We start from the raw sequence: 23,096 nt of genomic DNA on the forward strand, positions 1-23,096 counted from the left end.
CTCGTGAGATTTGGGGGAAATTATATTTGTGGGCAGGCCATTATTTGCTTTGAAAGTAATGAGTGAAATCCTTGAATCAAGACCGTTTTGTTATTTGCCAATCGACTGCCGATACAAGAAATTCTAGACAGAAAAACTATCCAGTATCAACATATGTGTTTGATGATGTTCAGGCCCTCCACAAATAAATGAAATAAACTTGTTACGAGGAATATTCAGTAATTCCAGTTTGAGCATCTGCCAAGTCTGGAAGGGGGGCTGCGAAACAAGGACTGAAAATGTAAACAAATTTAAAATAAAAGAGGATTTTGATAAGGCATGAATTATATTTTGCACATTCAGGGACTTCAACCTCCCTGAAACTCTTGCCAGAGGCCAGTTTGAGAGTTTCTAGAAGCTGGGCGGTCTTTTCCACAGGCTGTCCTCTAACAGGCCTGCTCGAGGCGGAGTTATGCAACCCCTGACCACTAGATGGTGAGCAGGAGGTCAGCAGTACCCACCGCTGTGTCCACCTCAAGCAGAGATGACCCTGCAGTGGAGAAGCCTCAGATAAAAGGAGAGGCCAACATAGCGAGGGAGGGTGACGGTGGAGAGAAAGTCTGGGAGAAACAGCAGAGTGAGTCTGACTGCAGCCTTTCACTTTGGTTCCAGTCTGATAAGAAGAGGAGAAGCATGGAGAGATAGGCAACCTGTGGGTGTCACAGGGAGTGAGCACAGTGAGAGAGGGAGAGGCAGTGAAGCAGGGACAGGCCAGGCAGTGAGGGGGGGTCGGGGTGGGGGGAGTGGTTATCCCTACTCCCTGCCTGTATATAGAGAAGACAGAGGGTGACAGAGCAGATCCTGGGAGAGGGTGAGGAGTACAGACAAGGGAGGCTGACCTTTTACCCAAACCCTCTGTACCTGTGAGTGACTGCCTGAGTGACATAGCTCTGCAGTTCTGCAGTTGGTTTGTTTTTTCCCCCCTCGGATTACAAAACCAGGATTTCTCTCTCAACTCAAGGTAACAAAGACTTTCTTCACTTTCCAGCAGCAGATCTCAGACAGGTGCAGCCTCAACCTCCTAACTTTACTTTAAACTTCTTTCTGAATCAGATGAAGCTTTCAACGTTTCTCTTTTCAAGTGTTTTCTTGTCTTTATTGGTATTATTTTTCTTCCATATCTTATCCTGATATCTTTATTGCTGAAGATAAGTTGGTCAAACCTTTTATGCCATAGTTACCTTGAAGGTGTGGGACTGCAGCACAACATTCAAGATGATATTTATAAGTTCCACAATATAAGTGAGAGCCTGCCAAGTTTTCATTCAGTTCCTTTTTTTTCTCCAAAGGGTTATGGAGTCCAGAGAGTGTTTCGCTGTTAATCTCGTGTAATTCAGAAAGGCCAGTAATCCTTTCACTCACCTGTTGTGGCGCAGGCCTCATCAAACACCTGCACAGCTTTAGAAATGTTTTTCACTCCCCGGGACGGCTGCATGTCTCACAAATGAGACAGAGAAGAGTGAAGGACTGTGTCGCACAGAGGGTAACAGAACAGGCTTTTATACAGATATTCTGGGCCGAGAGGCAATTATCTGGTGGGCAGTGCCGGGATATCTCAGAGATGAGCAGCGAGGAGGAAAGCGGGAGACAGACGTGGGAATGCAGAAAAGTTGCTGTTTGAGTTGAGTTTTCTCTGTCCAAGAAGACGTTTTACAGACTTGATACATTAATCTTTCACAATTCTCAGAGACGTGAAAGAATGAGATCTTTGGTTATGAAGCTGTGATGAAGATCAAGCCAATGTTTTGTGTGATTCTCAGTGAGTGGGTTACCCGTGCTGGGGCTGTCGTGTGGGATCAGTAGCTTGGATGCTGTTGGGTTGCAGCACTGATGGACCATATGGCAACTTTGTAACTCTACAGAAGCAAAACGAAAGGAACTGAAACACACTGGATGTTATTCTGATCCCCTGTTTAATATGCTGCTGGCTGTTGAAGCGACTCGTCATTGTTATATTTGTAATTTTGACTTTTGCATGATATAAGCTTACGCCTCAAATCACCGTTAGTCTCCAGTTAACATTAAAATACATTCAGCAACATCGAGTTTGAATTCATTATGTTTTTAATTCAATAATACAGAATCCTTCAATCTTGATGTAAATTGTTTTGTCAGCCTATTAACCCTTTAAAGGTGAATATGAATTATAGATACATTTTGTGGTGTGCCATTTATACAGGACACAAAATATGTAGAAAAGCATTATATTGGGACGGAAAAACCTCACTTTTCTTCTCATCGGGTTACATGAGCCACATTGTTTGCCAGTAAAAACCCTAAATATGATTTATTGAAAGCATTACGGTTCTGTTTGAAAACCTTTATGTATAGAATGCTTTGCTTAATTACAATTTATTTATATTTTTAAGTTGAATGTACCAATCAGGTGAACAGACAGAACAAGATGCTTTGCTTGAGCAGCAACAACAAGAATCACCAAATATCTCAACAAGCTTCACAACTAATGTCACATTATTAACTTTATAAAAGCAGAGTCCTGGCTCCAGCCTGTTGCACTGCATCACATTAAATTCTACAAATTAGCTAAAGAAGTGCTTGTGCTTTGATACCCTCTGCGGACCGACGGTGATTTGTGGTGTAAGTTACTTTATGGAGAAGCGAAAGACAAAGTACCGTCAGCAGGCGCTATTATGGTCGTCAGCAACAGCTTGACCTGAGGATGATGAGCAGACTGGTGGGAGTTTTATTGCACTCAGACTGTGCCACAACAAAACACTTGTGTGAAGGAGGCGACCTGCCCATGCTGCCATATGCCTCTGGGGGGGGGGGGGGGGGGGGGGGGTAGTTACAACTAAAGGTGAAGTCATGCAGAAAACAGGGCAGCTAAGATCTTTTTTCCGGAGTCGTGCTTTGTGTCAATTGTGCCCAAAGATTTGATTGGATAATTAATGACGCTATTTGTGTGAGCAGAGGGCCAAGCTGGCGCTTGACTCGGTAACCACCAACACACAAATAATACATATGGATGGTTGTTTGACCCGTGCTGCGATTTCAGAGGTGAGCTTGAGGACAAACACCTCCTGATCATGGCCATTAAGGATGTGTCTGGTGCATTTACTCAAACCAGCGAAGGAAAAATGGACCAAAAGAAACACAAAACACCAAAAGCAGCTCATTGAAGAATTATAGCAGTGTCCTTTGGGGAGTTTGCACTGAGATCCGACACCTGAAATAACACCATCAAACGGCATCCGATACTTTTAAAGAGCCCCCCCATATTTCTGTCATTGAGGAATTGTTTTACCATAATTTCTTCCTGCAGATTTGTTTTTTCCACATTTAGCTGTGGTTTGTCTTGGCTGCTTGAAAGGAAAGAATGAAAAACGATACAATTGATTTCCCAGAAACATGTTAATAAAAAAATAAATAAAATGTGGCCTTTAATTGGGAGCTTTTTGTATATTTGTGTGCGACTGGTTATTCATGAATGTTAATTACACACCAGAAGGCGGGAGGTATGTGTCGCCAGTGCCCGTAACTCAGTTACCCTCCTCAGAAATTGTAAAGTATTTGAATTGTGCCTTTTGAGAAAAGCAGATCCTCGTTTCTCTAACAGCTAAACAAAAAAAAAAAAAAAAAAAAATCTCTTATTTACACTGTCTCCGTCCTTCTTTTCACAGAGTTATCATGAAGCTCATCATGCTGATTGTGGCAGTGCTGCTCCTGGTGGTGGGAGAGGGAACTGCAGACAGAGTCCTGTCCAGAAGGACCAAAAGGGAGCTTGCCAGTCCTCTCCATGTAGGTGGCATCAGGGATCCGTTCGGCTCTTACTGCGAGAGGAGAGGAGGCTGCTGCCCCGGCAGGGACGACTTGTGCACGGTGCCCTACCTGGACACAATCTGCTACTGCGACCTGTTCTGCAACCGCACCGTGTCTGACTGCTGCCCCGACTTCTGGGGTCACTGCCTCGGCGTGCAGCCACCTTACATTGGTATGTGGAGGTGCTAATGTGTCACTGTGTGCATTAATCTTTTTTTTGCAGCAGTGAGTGCTTGTTTGAGTGTGTGTGTGTTTGTGTGTGCTGTCTGTCTCATTTAAAGTCAGTCTGTGAGCAGCAGGAAACCCTGCTGATACAAAAGCAGCATGGCATCTGGAAATACATAATTATTACCATTTTTTTCCAAACGTTTCGGGTAAGTGAGTGCATGGAAATTACAGCAGTAGCACTGAAAACCTGACCAGTATGAGTGAAGAATAGATCAATTAAAAAGATAAAGTAAAAAAATAAAGCCACTTTCAGGTCATTGTGCAACTGAGGATACAATAGTACATCTCAATGACCATTGGCCAGTGGCAGCCAGTTGAGCATTACAAATACATTACTGAATAATTAGTATGTTGTTGCTACTTTAGTGACATTAAAAAAAAAAAAATTTCACTTTGAATGTTTTTTTAGTGTTATAAGTATATTTTTTTAATGAAGCCCTTACCTCATTTAAATGAATCAATCTGCATTTCTTTAGCCAATAAGTTTATTCTTGTAACAGAAAATTATCAATTTATCTCTATATTGGGGTACAAGTTGCTATCCTTTTATATACTTGCGTTTTTCTCGTGAGTGATATACTTAAGATAGTTTTCTTTTTTTATGAAGGTCAATTCAATCAAATTCCATTACTCAGGATGCAAGTGAATAGAAATGGAAGTAACAAAAAGTATTTTTTTTAAGTACTTTTACTTTAGTATTTTTGCCATAGCAAGCTCATAACTGATTAAAATCATGCTGTTTAACAAAAGATGGACATCTCATTGGGGCAATTATACAGTATACCTTCTTCTTTAAAGTAGCCTCTGTCAACGAGGGTTCTTTTGGTTCTGTCAAAGAACCAGATCTTCACTTTATTAGCCAGTGTGGTCACTATAACAGAGCCGACGACATTTGGATTCCAGGCACAGTTTTATTTCCATTATCTGAGGTGTAAAATGTGCCAGCGAGAGCGAAGGCACACAGTACCTGAAAACACTGTCGGGAACAGTGGGCTTCTTATTAACCCAGACGGAGCGAGGAGGGGTGGATGGAGGGATGAATGGAGGTCAGGAGAAAGAATGCGGGCTATGTGTAGGGTGGGCGTGACAGACAATGGGTGCAGGATACGGAGGGGGGGGTTGCAGGTATGTAGTGCCCAGTCCACAAGCTAGGGGACCCGGGAAGTGTGACACACAGGCGTGCAAACACTTTTTTGCAATTGTTATTTTCTCTTTTTGCCTCGATCGCGACTCTGCAGTGTGAAAAGAGTCGCCTTAGCCGTTCGATAAAATCACACTGAGTTCTGCAGAGTTGAGTGTGCTTACATTCCTGCTGCATTAATGTGTAACTTGTCTCACAGTACAGTAACTCAGACGTGATAGACTGGGTGAGACAGCTGTAAAGGGGACGGTGGGTGTCTTGAGTGCCGCCATCATAAATCACACAATCAGCTCTGCGCCTCACACCAGAGGCCCGGAAACCTGCTCACACTGTAAATTTACGGCCGGCTCATGCCTCAAATTCCACATGAAATTCACACTGACAGCGCCGTCCACTGTAAACCGGGGGAGATAAAACTCACTGTAAGTCTGTCAGCGACTCACTCTCATTTTTCAGCCTGTAAAATTCATTTGAAAGGATTGTGGTGTGCTTTATCATTTTTGTGAGATTGTGTTGCTGCAAACTGGCGTTCATCCCAGCACTGAAGGTTACAAATGTTTGTCATTTCTTGATGTTTAATTATATACGTATTGGTGCAGAGGCTTACGCTTTGTCTCAGCAGAGGTGAAAAAGTTGAGTTTAAGCTGGTTAAAGCATGACGAGAGAACCCAGGGAGCCTGGGAAGGCAGGAAAGTAGCTAAGGCCGCATTCCTACACTGGATTACTGCAGCTTAGAGCTGCTGAGACCTCACATATTCTGTGTGTGTATATTCTAGGTGCACGCAATGCTTACTGTTGCAGGTTGTTTTTTGTTTTTTTTTATTCTTGTTGTATGTGAAGCAGTGTGGCCAATGTATTTGTAATATATCAAGTGTGATTGCAGTATATGCTCATCTCTGTGTCTTTGTATCCGAGGCTCAGAGATTAGGGGAAGGATCTTTGTTGCTTAGCCACATCAAACTTGTGTATATTAAATATACCCTCTCTGTCTCTTCTCAGGCATCTGTGAAAGGAATGGAAACAGGTTCTTTACAGGGCAAACATACAAAGAGAACTGCAATTTATGGTATGTAAAACCCTCTTTCCTCTCTTTTCACCTCTTTCATCCTGATTATTCCCCTGAAACGTCTTCTTTAGTGCATCAAGCTCACAACATCTACTTGCATGAATGCTTCACATAATATAACAGTTTAAAACTAGATACTTTGCATGTATTAATTTGGAAAAGCATTTCTATTTAGTGGAGATCAGTCACTAAAACAACAAACAAACCTCGCTCGTGTGCAGTACTCAGGAGATTTCTGTGGTTTAAAATCATATTATGTGGGTTGCAAAGTGTGTGTGTGTGTGTGTGTGTGTGTGTGTGTGTGTGTGTGTGCGCTCGTGCAACATGTGTTTCCAATAGGGAAGTTAGGGCTTGCTTTATGAGTAATAATCACTTTATATCCAGTGATTTGAATGGAGATCTTTCCCTGACAACATTATGATCACGTCCTCATGGTTTATGTACACCTTTAACCCCCTGAACCTAACCTTTTCTACCTTTTATCCAAACTCTCCCTTTCTGTGTGAGATATTTTCAAATGGCGGCAGGAAAGTCTGATATAAACATAAATCAAGGCTGAATACCATTCAGTTGCTTCACTTTCGTTGGCACAGTCCGACAGCCCAAAGAAATTACCTGAGATTATCCTCTGACAGCGTTGGAATATTCTGAATGCCGTCTGTCAGGCGGTACCATATCCAACAAGCAGTAACCTACAGCACATAAAGCTGAGCGATCAATATGAATGGTGCTACAAACAAACTGTGGTCCGTAAATTTCCATGGAGGTAAAACTTTCTTCTTCTGTGCCAACCCTCTGATTACTTAAACAATGTTTACTTCATATATTCATCTCCTCACGGCTCTTCATGATGTACAGTTGACATTCTTGTTCATTGACCTCATTAGAATTATCACTTCTGATTCAGCAATATAAAATGTGCTAAATACTGTAAGTAAAATCCATTCATTTGAAATTGATCTTTAGATTTTATTCTCCTGCAGAAGACTTGTTGTCGACATCGTACTTCAGCGAACCTAACTCTGATAAATGCATCATCAAGTCATTGTATGTAAATACTGTATATTGAAAGAGGTCATTTGTAATCAGAAGCTACGTACTTCTGATAGTATTTTCATAGTTCTGATTAAGTGAAAGTGGTTCAGTAAGCTGCAGTAATCATTCAAAATAAATCCAAACATGTGGTAATACCTCCCATGTCTTGCAGTAAAGTTTTATTTGCCATTAGCAGTTTTTAGGCCCCCTGCATGGTGATAGGGCAAACGTATTCCTAATTGGTGTTCCTGTTTGGCTTCTCGGGTGCCCAGTCTCTACTTTGATGTCGATAAAAATTCACTTTCCTTCAGTGCATAAAACGCCTGCATGTTGTCTTGTTTTGGCTGCATTTTTGATCTCCTCTGCCAGCGTTGCTTTATTTTTCCTGCCCAGTGTTACTGATGGGCAGATTTTACAAATGGCCTTTCTCTTTACGACCTTGGCATGAGGCTAAGTGTTACTAAAAACAGTATTTTGAAATCGCTCCAAGGGACATGAACGTTTTTAAATACCCCTCTCCACCCTGATGGCAACATACTTTGTGTGCCTGCAGTCATTTTTGCGGGTCAATGTCAAGGATGTGGTAAGGATGGCTATTTTCACTACCAGAAGGTGGGAGGAATGGAAATTGAATTCCTCACCTGTCCGTCACTCTGATTTCTCACGTCTGTGTTATTTAATGTTTGTAAAGCACCGTGTGAAACTGCTCACCTACAGGCAAATGTTGTCTCAACAACCATTTGTGCCTCTGTATCATCTTTATAGACAATGCTCGGAGAAACTTGTTCGCTGTGACCCCTGCTGACCCCATTGACCTCCGTGTTTAACGTCAGTAGCTGGGCAGGCCAGTGGGAATCTTATCAATGCAGCTCACTTAGAATTTCCAACTGAAACTACAGACAAGCAGAGATGGATGCTAACAACAGGCATAGTTGACGTTTTGTCTAAAAAGGCGGGTGGAGGGGGAACGAGCACATGGTGCATGATAAAAATAGTCTTAAGTGTTCCCTGGTGGAAAGCAGCAAACTAACAGGAAACAGCGTTCACAAGCTCAGTGCTCCGATTGACTGTCAGACAAAAGAGGTTTATGCATTTACAAGATCACATGTGCTTCTTAAGGCAAGACACATAGATGCTTGAAAAATTGCATCGCAACTTTTGCACTAAAGGGCACACACTCCACACTCCCTTTCCCTCCTCCCACTCGCTCCACTTATTAATTTCCCAAATGTGCGTCCTCCCAGTTCTTTCAGAAACAAAGCCTCAGGGTGGAGAACCGGGCTTCCTCTTTAGTGGACAGGCTGCTTCCCCCAGTCTTCCTCCAGAAGACTCTGATTAGCAGCGGCAGACTCCCACATCTAGAATTTCGACAAAAATAGGAAGCCGTATCAGTGTTAACTACATAATAGGTTAATTTGTTGAATATCCTAATCGGCTTTATCTGCCTCTTAAGTGTGGTTATAGCTTGAAACGACTCTCAGCTCAATATGACTGTGCCTGGAGTGTGAAGTGGCACTTTTGTTTACCCTTGTGTGTGAAAATATACTGCAGCCTCTTGTTGTTTTAATGGGATTTCCAGCTGAGACGTTTCCCATCTGATCTGTTGACATCCAAACTCTTTATCTGCCCCGAATGATCTGATGTGCGGCGCCTCCTGCTCACACTGGCAGTCTTAACAGCTTCGATTTGGCAAACTCTCTCTGTGCCGTCTGCTCACATGTGTCAGATTGGAAGACGGCCAACAAACGCAGTGAATATCTGAGCCGTTCTGTGGCTTCTTGGCCAATTCCCAACCAGGTACATCGAGACACAGCAGCGCATGTCATAATATGGTGATCGCGCTGTCTGCCTTTGACGAGGAGTGTGACAAAGAATGCAACATGTGACCTCACAGCTCTCATGTTTTATTTTCAGTCTGACTTCGCGGCCCTCAGCTACATAAATCTGTCTTTCTTCTGGTCCCTGCAGGTCATATTAGTGTGTGAATGTGTAGCCGACCTGCTGCCTGCATGAACTCCTGCTGAGAGGAGGAAAAGTCATTGTGGCTCTTCCGTTAATCAACATCCGTCAGACATTCATGGAGGCATAAACTGAACTAAAGGGAATTTGAGTTTGAGAAGTTATTGAGTATTAATACAAATCCAACTTTTTTATTTTTTTCCCACAATGTTGTAACTTGCCTTTGGTTTCCTCTCACAAAATGTACTTTTAAAATCGAATCACGGTAAAAACATGAAATGACAATGAACTTAATATGATGAAGATCCTTTCAATGAAAAGGGAAAGTAAGCTGCAGCTAATGACAGTGTTGTGCAGGTCTCCCTCTTTGTAAATGTGACGTCTCGCGTGCAGTCGGCTCAGCAGTAGGATGTTGTTACACGCCTGTGTGGAAAACTCCCCTCATTATCCCTCAACCTCCTCCGTTAATGTACAAAGGCTCCAGCATTGCTCCATCACTTTGACTCATCAGAAATTAAATTCCCTGTTTCTGAACGTCCCGTGAGGAAACATCTGTGGCTCGTCATTAATTTCCCGCCCTCTCATCATCCTGTCTTCAGACTAAAAATGGTGCAGTATTTCTGCAGCCTTAAAAGGCTGAATGTTTGTTCCCTTTAACCTCTTCACATTTTTCTCACTCCCTCATATGTTCTTTTTCAAGATATTGACATTCCTCTCTCCATTCATTTCTTATTTAGAAATTCCACTGAGCCTCAGCGCACCCGTCAACATCTGACCTTTCTGATCTTTCTATTTTCATTGTGGCTTCAGTTATTTTTGCATGAATCTATATTTTTTGATGTCATTTTAGCTGTCATGCTGGAATTGATTTTAATGTCGCCTCTCCTCCGTGTTTTGCCTCTTGCAGTACGTGCGGATCGTCTGGGCGCTGGGAGTGTGAGCAGAACGCCTGTCTCATTGAGTCCGACATGATAACTGCTGTCAACAGAGGAAACTATGGGTGAGAGACAAATCATACGTGTCTCTGGTAGGACGGGACGATTCCACAGTGAGATATTCATGCCACTTTGCCGTTCTTTCTGTTTTCAGGTGGAGGGCGGCAAACTACAGTCAGTTTCACGGGATGTCTTTGGATGAAGGGATTCGCTACCGGCTGGGCACACAAAGACCCTCGAGGACGATCATGAACATGAATGAGATGCAGGTAAGGATGTTATGCTTGAACGTCTTCTTTGGACCAGCACTTCAAAAAATGACAAAAACACAAATCACTTCAGGGCTTGTATAAAAGCCTTTTAAAAGATAGCTCATGCATAAAATAAAACTGATACTTGCTCTGAGAGATGATAAATGCTGGAACTTTTTTATTTTCTAACAAGAATGAATGAGTCGCCATTTTGAGGCAATTTCAGGTTTGGATACCGCAACTGTCTCAATTTGTTTTTCAGTAGACTTCCAATTGTCATATATGGAGCAAATCATTATGAAAGCATATTTGAAGACTTATATTTCAGTCTAAAACCATTTTAACACCATGAGCTCATTTTAGTGTGATTGTGTGACACATGCAGGATTTTCAGTGTCTGGAGTGTAATCACGGAGGTTTAGTGGGAGGCAGGCTTGTTTCACTGACAGGTGGGAATGTGGAAAAAGAAAACAACTTGCTACAGTTGCTTTGTGACTGTTTTATTCATTGGACCTCCTGCATTCCGCAGCGAATTCCTCATTTCTGTTGTGAAGGCTTAACACCTACCGTGTTACAGCAAATGAACGCCGATCAAAACAGTGCTTCTCTTAATCATGGTGGCCCGTCGGGATGTGACGGCGTTTCTGTCTGAGACTCCTCTGATCCGCTCAATCTTTGTTGACATTTCACCCAGACACATTAAATAAGTCGTAACCAAAACATGAGGCATAGAGACGGAGGGGAATGGAGGAGAATAAAACAGCACCCTCCTATTCACTCCTTCACACCCACCCCTCATCCGTGCTCCCATCCCCACCAAAAACAAAATGTCAGGGCTCCCCCTCCCTCTCCCGCGGTTAGCGTGTCCCCACCTGTGCCACAAACCCAATCACATCTCATTCACAATTCTCTCTGCCCACCTGTGAAATAGCTTAAATAGTGAATTTGTGAATGAATTTATTACACACCCGCAGCCACGCAGAAACCAACATAACACTACATCCTTGCAGCGTTTCAGCCCTCGCTGTGTTTTCGGTCATGTGCCTTTTGGATTTTGACCTTTCACCAGTACTGACCAGCAGCACATTCCTTAGTTATGTATCAGGTGGCCATTTGTGCTGCAAATACCTCACTATTAATCAGAGGAATGCAGCGCAGGCAGCTGGGCGCTTTGTTAGTGAGAGGAAGTCGGTTGCACTGACGTGTGTCCGGTTCTATCTCGCAACGCTGGGAGATTAGCGGAGCATCCAGCCTTAAGTGAAGATTAATAGAAAGAGTATGTTTGGCATCCGAAACTCACCTCCAAGCTGCTGTGCACTCCCATGAAAATATGAGCTTGATATTCCAGCATTATCACCATATTTAGGATTTATCATCACAATAACATTTGAAGGAGTTCAGGTGGGCCAAATGACGCAGCTTCAGTGATCAGGTCGTTGTTTTTTTTAGAGAGGATTGAGTTAAAAGTTCTACCTGACGTAGAGGCTGAATGAAATATTTTAACCCTTTATTGAATGAGGGAAGTTATTTATTAACTACCTGCATTTCCTCCAATATGCCTCGTGTGTCTCGTCGGAGATAATGATGGTGGTTTTTTTTTACAACATTCTGATCCTCAGATATTTCCTGCCTTCCGAGTGTTTCAATGTTAACTGCAGCCTTTACTTTGTGTTACAACTTTCCAACTTTCACTTTATGACAAAAGTCATCATTCCTTAATACTTTTTTTTTTATGTTTTGGACTACTTTATAGTATGATGATGTATTTTTAGTATAAAATGTAAAAAAAAATAAAAATTCTAATGTGAACATAGAAATTGAACTGACTCGGCTGTTTTGTTCCTTCTTCCGTCAGATGAACATGGATCCTCAGAGTGACCAACTGCCGCTCTACTTCAACTCGGCAGAGAAGTGGCCCGGCAAGATTCATGAGCCACTGGATCAGGGCAACTGCGCTGCCTCCTGGGCTTTCTCCACTGCAGGTGAGTCTCAAAGAAACCCAGACAAAATGCACAGCATTATGGGATCAGTTTGTTATGAGATACAGCAGTTAAATGTTGTGAGGATTGGGAGTGATCAATTTTCCCTTGAAGATTCATGAGAAATATTTGCTTAATGAATGAAAATGTCTTAATTGTATTTCTGTAATTAATAATAAATCGCCTGTTTGAAGCTGTGGCGTCGGACAGAATCTCCATCCAGTCGATGGGCCACATGACTCCCCAGCTCTCCCCTCAAAATCTCATCTCCTGTGACACTCGCAACCAGGGGGGTTGTGCCGGAGGACGCATCGATGGAGCCTGGTGGTATCTCCGCCGCAGAGGGTACGCGCAATTCATAGACACATTTGAGTAGCTTCTGATAACCCGATGACACCTTTCTGAAGTCCCACCTTTGTCTGCATCCCGATGGCAGAGTGGTGACAGAAGACTGTTACCCCTACCAGCCGCCACAGGAAAAGCCGGCAGACGTGGGCCGCTGCATGATGCAGAGTCGCTCCGTCGGCCGGGGGAAGAGACAAGCCACGCAGCGCTGCCCCAACACGAACAACTACCACAACGACATCTACCAGTCCACGCCGCCCTACAGGCTCTCATCCAATGTAAGAACAGCACCAAGCCACACATACGATACATTGATTTGGAAATCTTCAGAGAAGAACATGTTATTTAATTTGCAGTAACGGTGGAACCAATGTGAACTCCCTGTACATTTTTTTCTCATCTTCAGCTACAGTGGACATAATCTGTCTCACGTGTTATGGGAGATTTTGCACATTTTCCTCATGCATACTTGACTCGCCTGTGAATGAACATGAGAAGGGAAAGGATTAAGGGCTGTCCTGAATCTTTAGGATGACTTACCGAAGCCTTTACCTTGAATGCACAGATTACAGATACACAGATTTACACAGTAATCTGATATGATTATGACTTGACGTGTACATGCAGTAAGTGAATCAGGACAAAATGCCCTGTGGATATTAGCATTTATGATGACTATCTGCTCTCAACTTATGTCACAGAAGTGGATCTGAAATTAGTTTTGTGATTCTAAATGACTGAAGCTCTCCTGCGTGGCATCTATTTATAGTCAGCCACAGTAAACCAATTGAGAGTTGATTTTATTATGAAATAATAGCACTTACTCTCAGTGAATCGAATAATATACAGATTGAACAAATGAAAGTTAATTATTTTGGATTTTAGAAGTATACAATATCAATATACAGAAAATAAAAACTTATTCAAGAGGGTGACTGGAAGTACAACCGTAAATCTAATCTCATCTCCATCTCCATAATTTCTTGAAACAAATGCTTTGAATCTTTTTTTTCTTCTTGATGTGTGCCACAATTTCACACCACGACTTGAAATATATAAACTAAAGAATCCACTGTATTTGACTGGTTGTGGATATTTATATCAAAAACTGTTCGAGGAGTGTGTGAATCTAATTTGAAACGTAAGAATCTGGAAACAAACCTTGTCTGGTCCACTGGAGAAAGGACCTCTACCCTCCTCTAATAGCACACAGTATCATGTAACGTTCACCTAAACTGCTTCCAGAAGCCGTCTCTGCATGCAGCTGTGTGCACCTCCGACTCAGCCAACATGTGGTTTTATCAGCCTGCATCCATCAGTGCTAAACGATGGCTAATGCCTCTCAGCATCATTTCAGCCTGTTGTCTGTCTCTTGATAGCCTGTGAAGTCAATAAGCCAGGCATTAAGAACAGGAGGCCCTGCCGAACACAATCTTGTTATCTGACTTTTAACATCCAGGGGCCTTGTTTTCATCCTACCATTCCACTGACATGTAACGATCTTTCTGTCTGTTTCTCTCTCCTGTGCCTATGAATCCCCTCTCTCTCTCCTCTCCCTCAGCAAAAGGAGATTATGAAGGAGATTATGGATAATGGTCCTGTGCAAGGTAAGGTGATGCCTTCATGTTTTTCTGAAATACTCTTGTAAATAATATTTCTGAGGGACGTAAACAGATTTGCGTGCACCTTGAAGCTGCGTGTTGGGTGTCTGACCCAGGATGAGGTCAGGATTGACCTTGTCATTATAATGGTTTTGTCCTGGATCTCAACTCTGACCTCAGTCTCCTCGTCAGAAATGATGGGCCTTCACATCAGTGGGGCCGAGCCGACTTTCCTACTGGTCCGCCTCACTGTCTGTTGCCCATCTGGACCATTGTCAAGTCTACTTAAATAGAGTCACGTGTGTGTGCGTGTGTGTGCGTGTGCGCGTGTGCGCGTGTGCGCGTGTGCGTGTGTGCGTGTGTGTGTGTGTGTGTGTGTGTGTCCTTTGTGAGCTTGTGCCAACTTCTTGCCTTATTGTTGAGCAGCTCAGGCAGGAAGACTTTCTGGCTTCAAATCAAGTTTCCTTTCCTCCTTTGAGTTTCTCTTGAGCACAAAGGACGAGTACGTATGAATCGTGTTTGTATTGTGAGTTGTTGATGAGAGCAGAGGGCCACAGTGTTCTAAGGTCGGGAATGCCAGAACATTTTAGTGCAGGTGAAAAGAGCAAAGTACACACACACACACACACACACACACACACACACACACACACACACACACACACACACACACACACACACACACACACACACACACACACACACACACACACACACTACACACTTCTAAACATGTTCTAATGTGTGGGTGTGTGCAACTCAGGGGAATGCTTAACATTTATGTGGTAAAAAACACCTAATTGCTTTTAGATTAATCAAAGTTTGAAAAAGATTTATATCTCTCCTTTCCATGATAGATTCAGGAAAAGATAGGTGTGTGTGTGTGCCTGCGTGCGTGTGGGTGTATGTGTGTTTTCGCTTTTAAATTCTCCCTGTTTGTTCTTCCTCGCAGCTATTATGGAGGTCCATGAGGACTTCTTTGTCTATAAGAGTGGGATCTACAAACACACTGACGTCAGCTTCACCAAACCGCCACAGTACCGCAAACATGGCACACACTCAGTCAGGATCACTGGGTAAGTAACTAAAACTTAAAGAGATTTAAAGAATTTATGACATCGCTGCTTTAAAATGATAAATACCAAAGCTGAATAAATGCTCCTGGTGAACTTCACGACCCTGAGCATGATGTATACAATTCTACCTTTAGAGTCTGGAGCAACACAAATATCATAATTCGTTATATGAAACAATTTCGTAACAGTCAATTTAGAAACATATGAGGGTGTTCTGATAATCAAAATGATCACAAACTGTCTTACCTTTTAATGACTTTAAAGGTTTCAAGTTGTAATTCTGAGCCTGGACAAAATAAATTGACAACTAAAACTCTCTTTCATATCTCTTCTTTTAAAAAATACATGAATGAAGCACCTGGTTTTATTAACTAATGTTTTTACTGCAACAAGGTTACTTTTTGACTTGCAATTGATCTTATTAAATTAAACTCAATCATTTGACTACAGCCAGATATTATTATTTATTTTTTTTTTAAGTTGAATTGGCTTAAAAGATTGGTCGAGGTCGCTAAAATTTCAAATTGTGTATGTCCTTGTATAGAAACTGTGTAAATCATTTTGCCAAACAAACCTCCTCTGCTCTGGTTTTTGAACCTCTGTGTTCACGTTTGAACATAAAGGACACAGCATAAACACACACAACCCGGAGACTGTGTTTTATATGTAATGTTTGGTCTCAGTGAGAGATATCAACAGGAAAAACTATGTGTCTGAGTGTCGTCTGGACAGAAAGTTTTGTCTTTTCCTCATCTTTAAGTAGAGCTTCATTATGTCTGGTGTCAGTGTTGCTACATGCTCAACTGCTTCCAAATCAGCAGAAATGGTGTTTATAGTGGATGAATCAGATTTTATTTGAGTAACTTTGAGGATTAGGTTTTGATTCAACGCGTTATTTGCCTGTGTGTTCACACACAGTCGAGAGAGTACATGTGAATAAGCCTCCCACCCAGACTTCTGCTCTGGCATGATACACCTTGTCTCCACTGCCCCATCTGCCCCAGACATTGCCCCCACCCCACCGCCTAACTGTGCAACCACAAATATGCAGGCGGATAGATGTCTGACACACCTGGACTGCCTGTCCCGACTCCTCTTCCTCCCCTGATTCCCCGGTTCCCCGCTCCCCCGTCTCTTTGAAGCCAGTCCATCATCGCCCTCCATCTTGACTATCTGAATCGCCGACTGTCACGCTTCCTTTCTTTTTGTCCTCTTCACACCAAAGCCAAAACATCCATCTTATCGTTCAGACTCTTATCAGACTCGGGGGTATTTGTTTGATGCCGCTTTTATGTGCTGTTTTGGGGGCAGTAAGAGGCCGGAGGAGGTCCACCCAGCTGGTTTTGACATGTGTCTGCCTTGACAATGATACGTTGCTGCTCACAAGTCTCACTTTACTCATTAGGAAAATGAGCAGTTTGCCTGAAACCGGTCTATTAGTGCGACTGAGGAATGTGTGTTTGTGGTAAATTTTATTGTTCCTCATTCACTGAGCGTCACTTAAGCGCAACTGAGCTCTGTGCACCTTCTCTTCTCTCATCTGATTGGCCATTAGGATGACAAAAAACCCTTCATATTTTCTCACTTTTTTTCCCGTGCATGTTTTGTGGATCTGTTTTATGACACCTGAGTTTATGATGTGACATCATGTGTAGGCATGCGTATGAAAAACACCCTCCAACCTATACTTAGCTCGTTCAGCCACTACCATAAAGTATGTGCGTACAGAAATGTCTTAAAAACAGAGGCTTCACATTCACTTTGCTAATATTGGGATCACACTGTGTCGTGTATAATTACATGTCTGACGTCTCAATGTGTCAATAAACTGTGGTGGACATACATGGTGAGAGATAATGCTGAATCCTGATTTCCTTCTACTGATGCTGTGACTCCGAAGCGCTCTGCAGGAATGGGGGTGCAGTGCAGAGGAGGTGGTGGTAGTGAAACGTGTCGAGCTTTCAGCTCCAACCTGCCAGCCACAGGCATCAGTGTGTTTTCACAGGCCAAATCCCATAGATGTGCACTGCTTTAAGCCCAGGGCCTGGGAAAGTTTGTGGAAAGAGCATTGAGGTCCACTGTGGTGGAAAGGGCATTGTCTGGGCTGCTGATCCTGACGGCAGTGGACAGAGAGCGGAGGATCAGTCCCCCGGAGGAGAGGTCAGGGCCGGGATGAAGGGTGCTGGGCAAAGGGCGGGGTACGTGGGCACAGCGGCATGCCCAGCATTGTCCCCAAGCGGGCTGATTGCAGTGTCTGATAAAAGGTCAGCAGTGGTCTGATTCTGTCTGGCTCCATCATACATGCACAGGTGTGATCCTCGCTGTCGAACCCTAAACACAGTTCTCTGCTCTGTATCAGACCACAGTTGGCACTGGTGCTTGTTTGTACAGCTGTTTTCGATGTGTCTGCTCCCTGTCAGTGCCACCGGTGTGACGTTTGACTCCATTCAGGGAAATACCGAGCTAATAAAGTCGCTCGCTGATAGAAGGTTGGCACTGTCTGCGAGCGTTGTGGTGGCAGACTACTGATTTGGCAGCGTCTCAGACCGTCTACTCTATTTCCCAGCATTCCTCTCCCTTATAAAAGATAACAAGCGATTGGGCACTGGGAGTCTCTTGGGAAACCAAAGGCCAGGAGTGCAAAAACAGGATGGGACGTGGCTTCGGGAGAATGTTTTGATCGCGACGAGCAGAAATGGCAGACGCTGAGAGCCGCTACACTGAACCAAAGTGCGCGGCGAGATGGGAATGCGTGGGCCTGTGCCAGTGTTTCCTGAGAACAAAACTGGTAGTGAGGGGGAAGATAACTGATGAAGTTCAGGTTCACACGTGTGTGTTTGTGTGTTTAGAGTATTAGAGTCTGCTGTCTGCGCCTCGGCAGAACTGAGGTGGCGCTCGCTTCCTTCAAAACCTTCCTGTCTCATGTCAGGAAGACTGAAATACCTGCGGAAGAGGGGGAACTCCGTGTTCCACTGGAATGATGGTGGAGTGCAGCTTGGCAGCGTCGTGCCAGAAATACTTTTGTTTTCAGGATGTTGTTAACAAGATGAAAAAGTTTGGCTTGTTTTAACCACCTCAGTCTCGTTTCTATCAATAACACAAAGCCTGTCTTCCATGAACACAGTCCCGATAAGTGTTTTCATGCCACTCATTTGTTGGAACTCAATCCTATTTTAAAAATAGCTGTAAAGCTCTGATGTGTCTAATTTGATGTTTGTAGTTAACAGCAGTTCCTATTTAATGTCTTTAATTTACTGCTAAAGTTTCACCATCATTTCTTCTTTGTGCACTAGGTGGGGAGAAGACAGAAACCTTGATGGGGCATCAAGAAAATACTGGGTATGTTCACATTTCAGTATTATTATAAAACACATTTTTTCCCTTGGTTGTTGGTTAAGAACATTTCAACTATTAAGCTCCTGATTTACTAAGATCCCTTCTAAAGAGTGCTGAACTTTGTGTTCTTGTAACCTGATTACATATTCTGTGTGTGCGTTTTGTGGGTGAGTAGATCAATTAGTTTAATTCGGGGTACAAACAGCATAAAACAGCAAAACAATGTTACACATCAAATCCAACAAGACTATATAAGGTATTTTACATGCTCCAAACACAACTGCAAAATCCCATTGTTTTGTCGACCCACTTGCCTCATTTCAGACGCACTCTGCGCTTTTATGCCACACACACACAAACTACACAACACATGGAGGCGGAGACGCTACAGATTGTAAGAATATCATTTTTATGCATAAGCCTAAAAAATAGGCTTGATTTCAAAAGGTTAACTACAGGTTTTGTTTTTGTTACTGCCTAGCAACTCAAATTGATAACATGGGATGGGACCAGTCGGAGGAGAGTTGATAGAGAATGCTGTGGGGTAAACGAGTTAAAAAAAAAACAACCCATTCATGTGAACACCTAAGAAGACGAACCAAACAGAAAATATCTTATAACATCGCTGCCAAAAAAACCCGGTTGGGGGGGGGCTGAGGAAATGCCTTACACCACACGAACAACCAAGAACAACAGACATCTGATAAAGGACGAAGTGATTTGCACCTTCCTCTATCAATCATAAACAAGAGAATTGCTTTTATGTATTGTAAATAAATTCTGTATATTGCATATTCTTCCATCAAAAGTGCCACTTTCACATGCAAAGGTCCAATCCAGAGTATTAACTACTACAGCACACAAAAGTTCTCTTTGTATTATAGTATCATCTTTATAAACATCTGTCTCATCCTTTTACTTCCTGTGCAGGAAGCTGAGCACTGCATTTTATTTTCCAGATTGCAGCCAACTCTTGGGGAAAGAACTGGGGCGAGGACGGCTATTTCCGCATCGCTCGCGGGGACAACGAGTGTGAGATCGAAGCGTTTGTGATCGGCGTGTGGGGCAGAATCACAATGGAGGACATGCACAACCATCACCACCACCGCCGCCGGCAGATTTAAAGACTCAGCAGACGCTCAAAAACCCGCAGAGACCTTTTTGTTGTGTTTCGTAACACTGAAGAGGCACACAGCAAAAGTCTCAGAACTTCACATCCCTTCACGCACCAAGTTGGCTGGAACAACCACAAAACCTACACAAGAGAATTCTGTGTTTTTACACCTTAACTTGAACCAGGGGAAGAATATCCCCCCCCCCTGTTCTCCACTTTCTACTTTTTTTCTTCTTCTTTTTTTTTTTAACGCAAATCCAACCTTGTAGTTTAATGTTTATGGCACCAAAATCAAAAACAAGCTTTGCACCTCAGGTACAACATCCAAGAATCATCTGGATATCATCCGAATCATGCCAAAGACGGATTATACCAGAGAGAGAAGCACTCTCCTCTTTTTATCCTTTTACTGTGTCATCCTTCAGTCTTGACTAACTCCAAAACCTGAAATCCAGATGGACTCGGTATCAGAGGAGAAATCCGAGAGGCAGATTATCAGACTTCAGAGGCTTTAAGAGAAACTGTGTAACCTGATCACATAATATAGGCGACCTGAGTGACATTTACCTGCCAGCTATACTGAGGCGTACTTTGCCTCATTCCTTTGGCTTTAGAGTGGACACTTGTAAAGGGTTTAGTGGCTGCAGGTCAGACGTTTTCTCACACATTCCACAAAAATGGAAAGGTGATTCTTTCCAGAGTGAAAGATTGCAACAACAATCACAGTGACTCCATGTGTTAACATTAGGATTTGTTTGGAAGCTAAATCAATTTACATTAAATTAATATATGCAGCCTATTTTTCTGGAATAAACACTGCCAACCGATGTGTGGATAGTAACTGACTGCATATGAGCGCAAAATAAATAGTCAAGCCACATTATGAACTCTTCCAGAAGTAGTGGAAAAGATTAGAAGTCAAAGCCATCGTTCCATTCCTGGCCCATCATTTAACATTGTTTTTAGAGTTTGAAAATATTTTAATGCCTCAAATGAAACGGAGTTGTTTGGACCACTGCAGGGGTTCTCACGGTGTGGGACAGGCCACCCCTGGGGGGCGCCAGAGGGGTTCAAGGGGAGGCCCTTTCCCAGCAGTAAAACTTAAATTTTGTGAAAATATCGAATGTGTTATAAGCGTGATGGAGACAAATTAATATTATAAAATATGCTTCGGTGTGAAACTGTAAGTGTAATAAAAGTTCCCTCTAAAAAGTTGTGCTTTTTATCCCCTGTTAATCTCAGCAGTTGTTAACAATAATGCTATAATGTGAAACCTGTTTGTAAAGTCAGCATTCAGCCAAAACTTTCTACTTGGTGAGCAATGACAACGAAAGGTGAAGTTTGAACTTTGAGGGAGTCTCTTCCTCCCACACTCTGAGAACCCCTGGGCCACTGACAGAGAGTGTGTGTAGTCTTAATTCACTCTGTCCTGTGTACACTGTTACAATATGAGCTAAACGTGGTATTTTTTGTTGCCGTTTGATCTTAAGATTTTATTTTACTACTTCTTTTATGATGTACTGTATTTAGTAACTTGCATAACAACACTCATCAACCTGTTGCTTATCTGCGTCTGTATAGTTGAGGATGAGGGAAGGATCCTGCTGCTAAAGTCCAGAATGTGCTCAAATATTCCTCTTTGTAGAATTTGATGCATAATAAACCCGTAAAGCCGCTTCAGACTAACACTGAGGCACAAAGTCAAGTCCCCCAGGTGCTGATCTGTATGGTTTGTTTACGTTGTCATTTTTGTTTGATTTGATTGCGCTCATGACAGAAGTTTTTACGTTTCCCTCGAGCCCTGTTCAGAGCCTTGCTTTAGTTTCCAGTGCTTCCAGGTATCGTTTTATGATTTAGCTTCACTCAAAGAAGAAAAGCACAACATATTATTACCATGTACCTTAAATTACATCCTGGCCTGCTTCTGCTATCACTTGAAAAGGCCTTTTTCATTTCGATATCATCAGGCCTTTAGATCTTTGAGGTCTTTTCATGATTCCCTTCAGGCGAGTGGGTATGAAAGCTAAAAGAAATGCTTGTATGGACCAGAAAATATGTTGGAGAGAATGAAGCTCAGCAGTTCTTACTTCTCATCCAATATTTTTTTCTTTTTAACTTTCTAAAGACACTCAAAGATGAAATAAATCTGCGGACATGAGATGAATGACTTTTTGTTTTTAGAAGCAAGGAGGGTCTTTGTGTTTCAATATGTGTACAAGTGGCAATAACTCCAGTACAGATTTGCTGAATCAGTTTACATGGCCATGTCGCGGTGTTTCCTCTGTGTCGTCTGCCTGCAGCTGGTTACATGATGAACGCTTGTGTTTCAGCGTCTCCTGAAAAGCTAAAGCAAGACTTGACCAAAGCAGAAATCTAAAATATTCAAAGTACATGTTGTCCTCTGATGCAATTAATGGTCGTCTGTGTTTATTGTTAGTTTTATTTAAAAAAAACAAAAATGCAATAAATTACACCGAGTATATAGAAAGTATCCGTGAAAGAACTTTCTCATGAAGATGTCCAAGAACAACATGCCGTCTGTGCCACATGAATCATGGCCATGTTTGGATAGAGTTTCCGACGGGACCAACTACTCTTTGTATTACTAAGTATTATCTGCAGATCGCACATCTGTTGCATTTACGCATTAGCTCACTCTAAACCCCAAAAATGTTTCTTCAAACTACACAACCTCTTCTTTAGAAAGTTCCCGGGAAACAGCAGCAGACATTCACTCAGATGTTGTGTATTTACTGTAAAATGAACCACTTCATATTCCTGACGTGTAGACTTTATTTATGACGACATTTCTAAATTATATACTTTTATTGTCCTTTGTTTTCTTGTGCAATGTTGTATTATCTGCCTGTCTGTTGTATTTTGTGCACTAAGTGCATTGCCACATTAGTGTCCACTTACACAATAAAGTCTTTGGAAAAAAAAAACCCTTTTGTCATGTGCTGCTGAAATATCAGATGCAGTTTTGTGTGAATATCATATGCGGCTGGTGGTAGAAGTACTCGGCGAGCCACAGTGGGGGGTGGGGGTGTTCGTGCAGGGGGCTCAGGATGAAGAGCCACAGGATGTGGCTGGGTGGGATGAGGACAGTTTTCATAAGGTCCTGCTGTGTCAGCGCGCTCTTCCATCACCGAGAGCAATTACTCGGGCCATCAGTCAATGGAGGACCAGGGGAAAGACTCTGAATGGGCCG

The 23,096-nt window shown here is 42.6% G+C and overlaps 1 protein-coding gene across 1 annotated transcript; it reads left to right on the forward strand.

Moving 5' to 3' along the window:
* The first annotated feature begins 833 nt into the window (after positions 1-833).
* tinagl1 (tubulointerstitial nephritis antigen-like 1) lies at positions 834-22,820 on the forward strand. The gene is made up of 12 exons (XM_080485659.1): positions 834-1,000; positions 3,681-3,991; positions 6,188-6,254; positions 10,156-10,248; positions 10,338-10,452; positions 12,290-12,416; positions 12,608-12,758; positions 12,850-13,036; positions 14,320-14,365; positions 15,312-15,435; positions 18,729-18,774; positions 19,731-22,820. The coding sequence occupies exons 2-12, from the start codon at positions 3,688-3,690 to the stop codon at positions 19,893-19,895; spliced, it is 1,425 nt and encodes a 474-aa protein (XP_080341785.1). The 5' UTR covers positions 834-1,000; positions 3,681-3,687; the 3' UTR covers positions 19,896-22,820.
* The last annotated feature ends 276 nt before the right edge of the window (positions 22,821-23,096 follow it).

The sequence above is a fragment of the Lipophrys pholis genome (assembly GCF_963383615.2).
Source record: "Lipophrys pholis genome assembly, chromosome: 17".
Classification (NCBI taxonomy): domain Eukaryota; kingdom Metazoa; phylum Chordata; class Actinopteri; order Blenniiformes; family Blenniidae; genus Lipophrys; species Lipophrys pholis.

Excerpts from the sequence above, each read along its gene's own strand:
- tinagl1 (XM_080485659.1), top strand. The coding sequence starts at position 3,688 with ATGAAGCTCATCATGCTGATTGTGGCAGTGCTGCTCCTGGTGGTGGGA. Across the intron at positions 13,037-14,319 it reads CCTACAGGCTCTCATCCAAT|CAAAAGGAGATTATGAAGGA; the intron begins GTAAGAACAGCA and ends CCTCTCCCTCAG. Across the intron at positions 18,775-19,730 it reads GGGCATCAAGAAAATACTGG|ATTGCAGCCAACTCTTGGGG; the intron begins GTATGTTCACAT and ends TTTATTTTCCAG.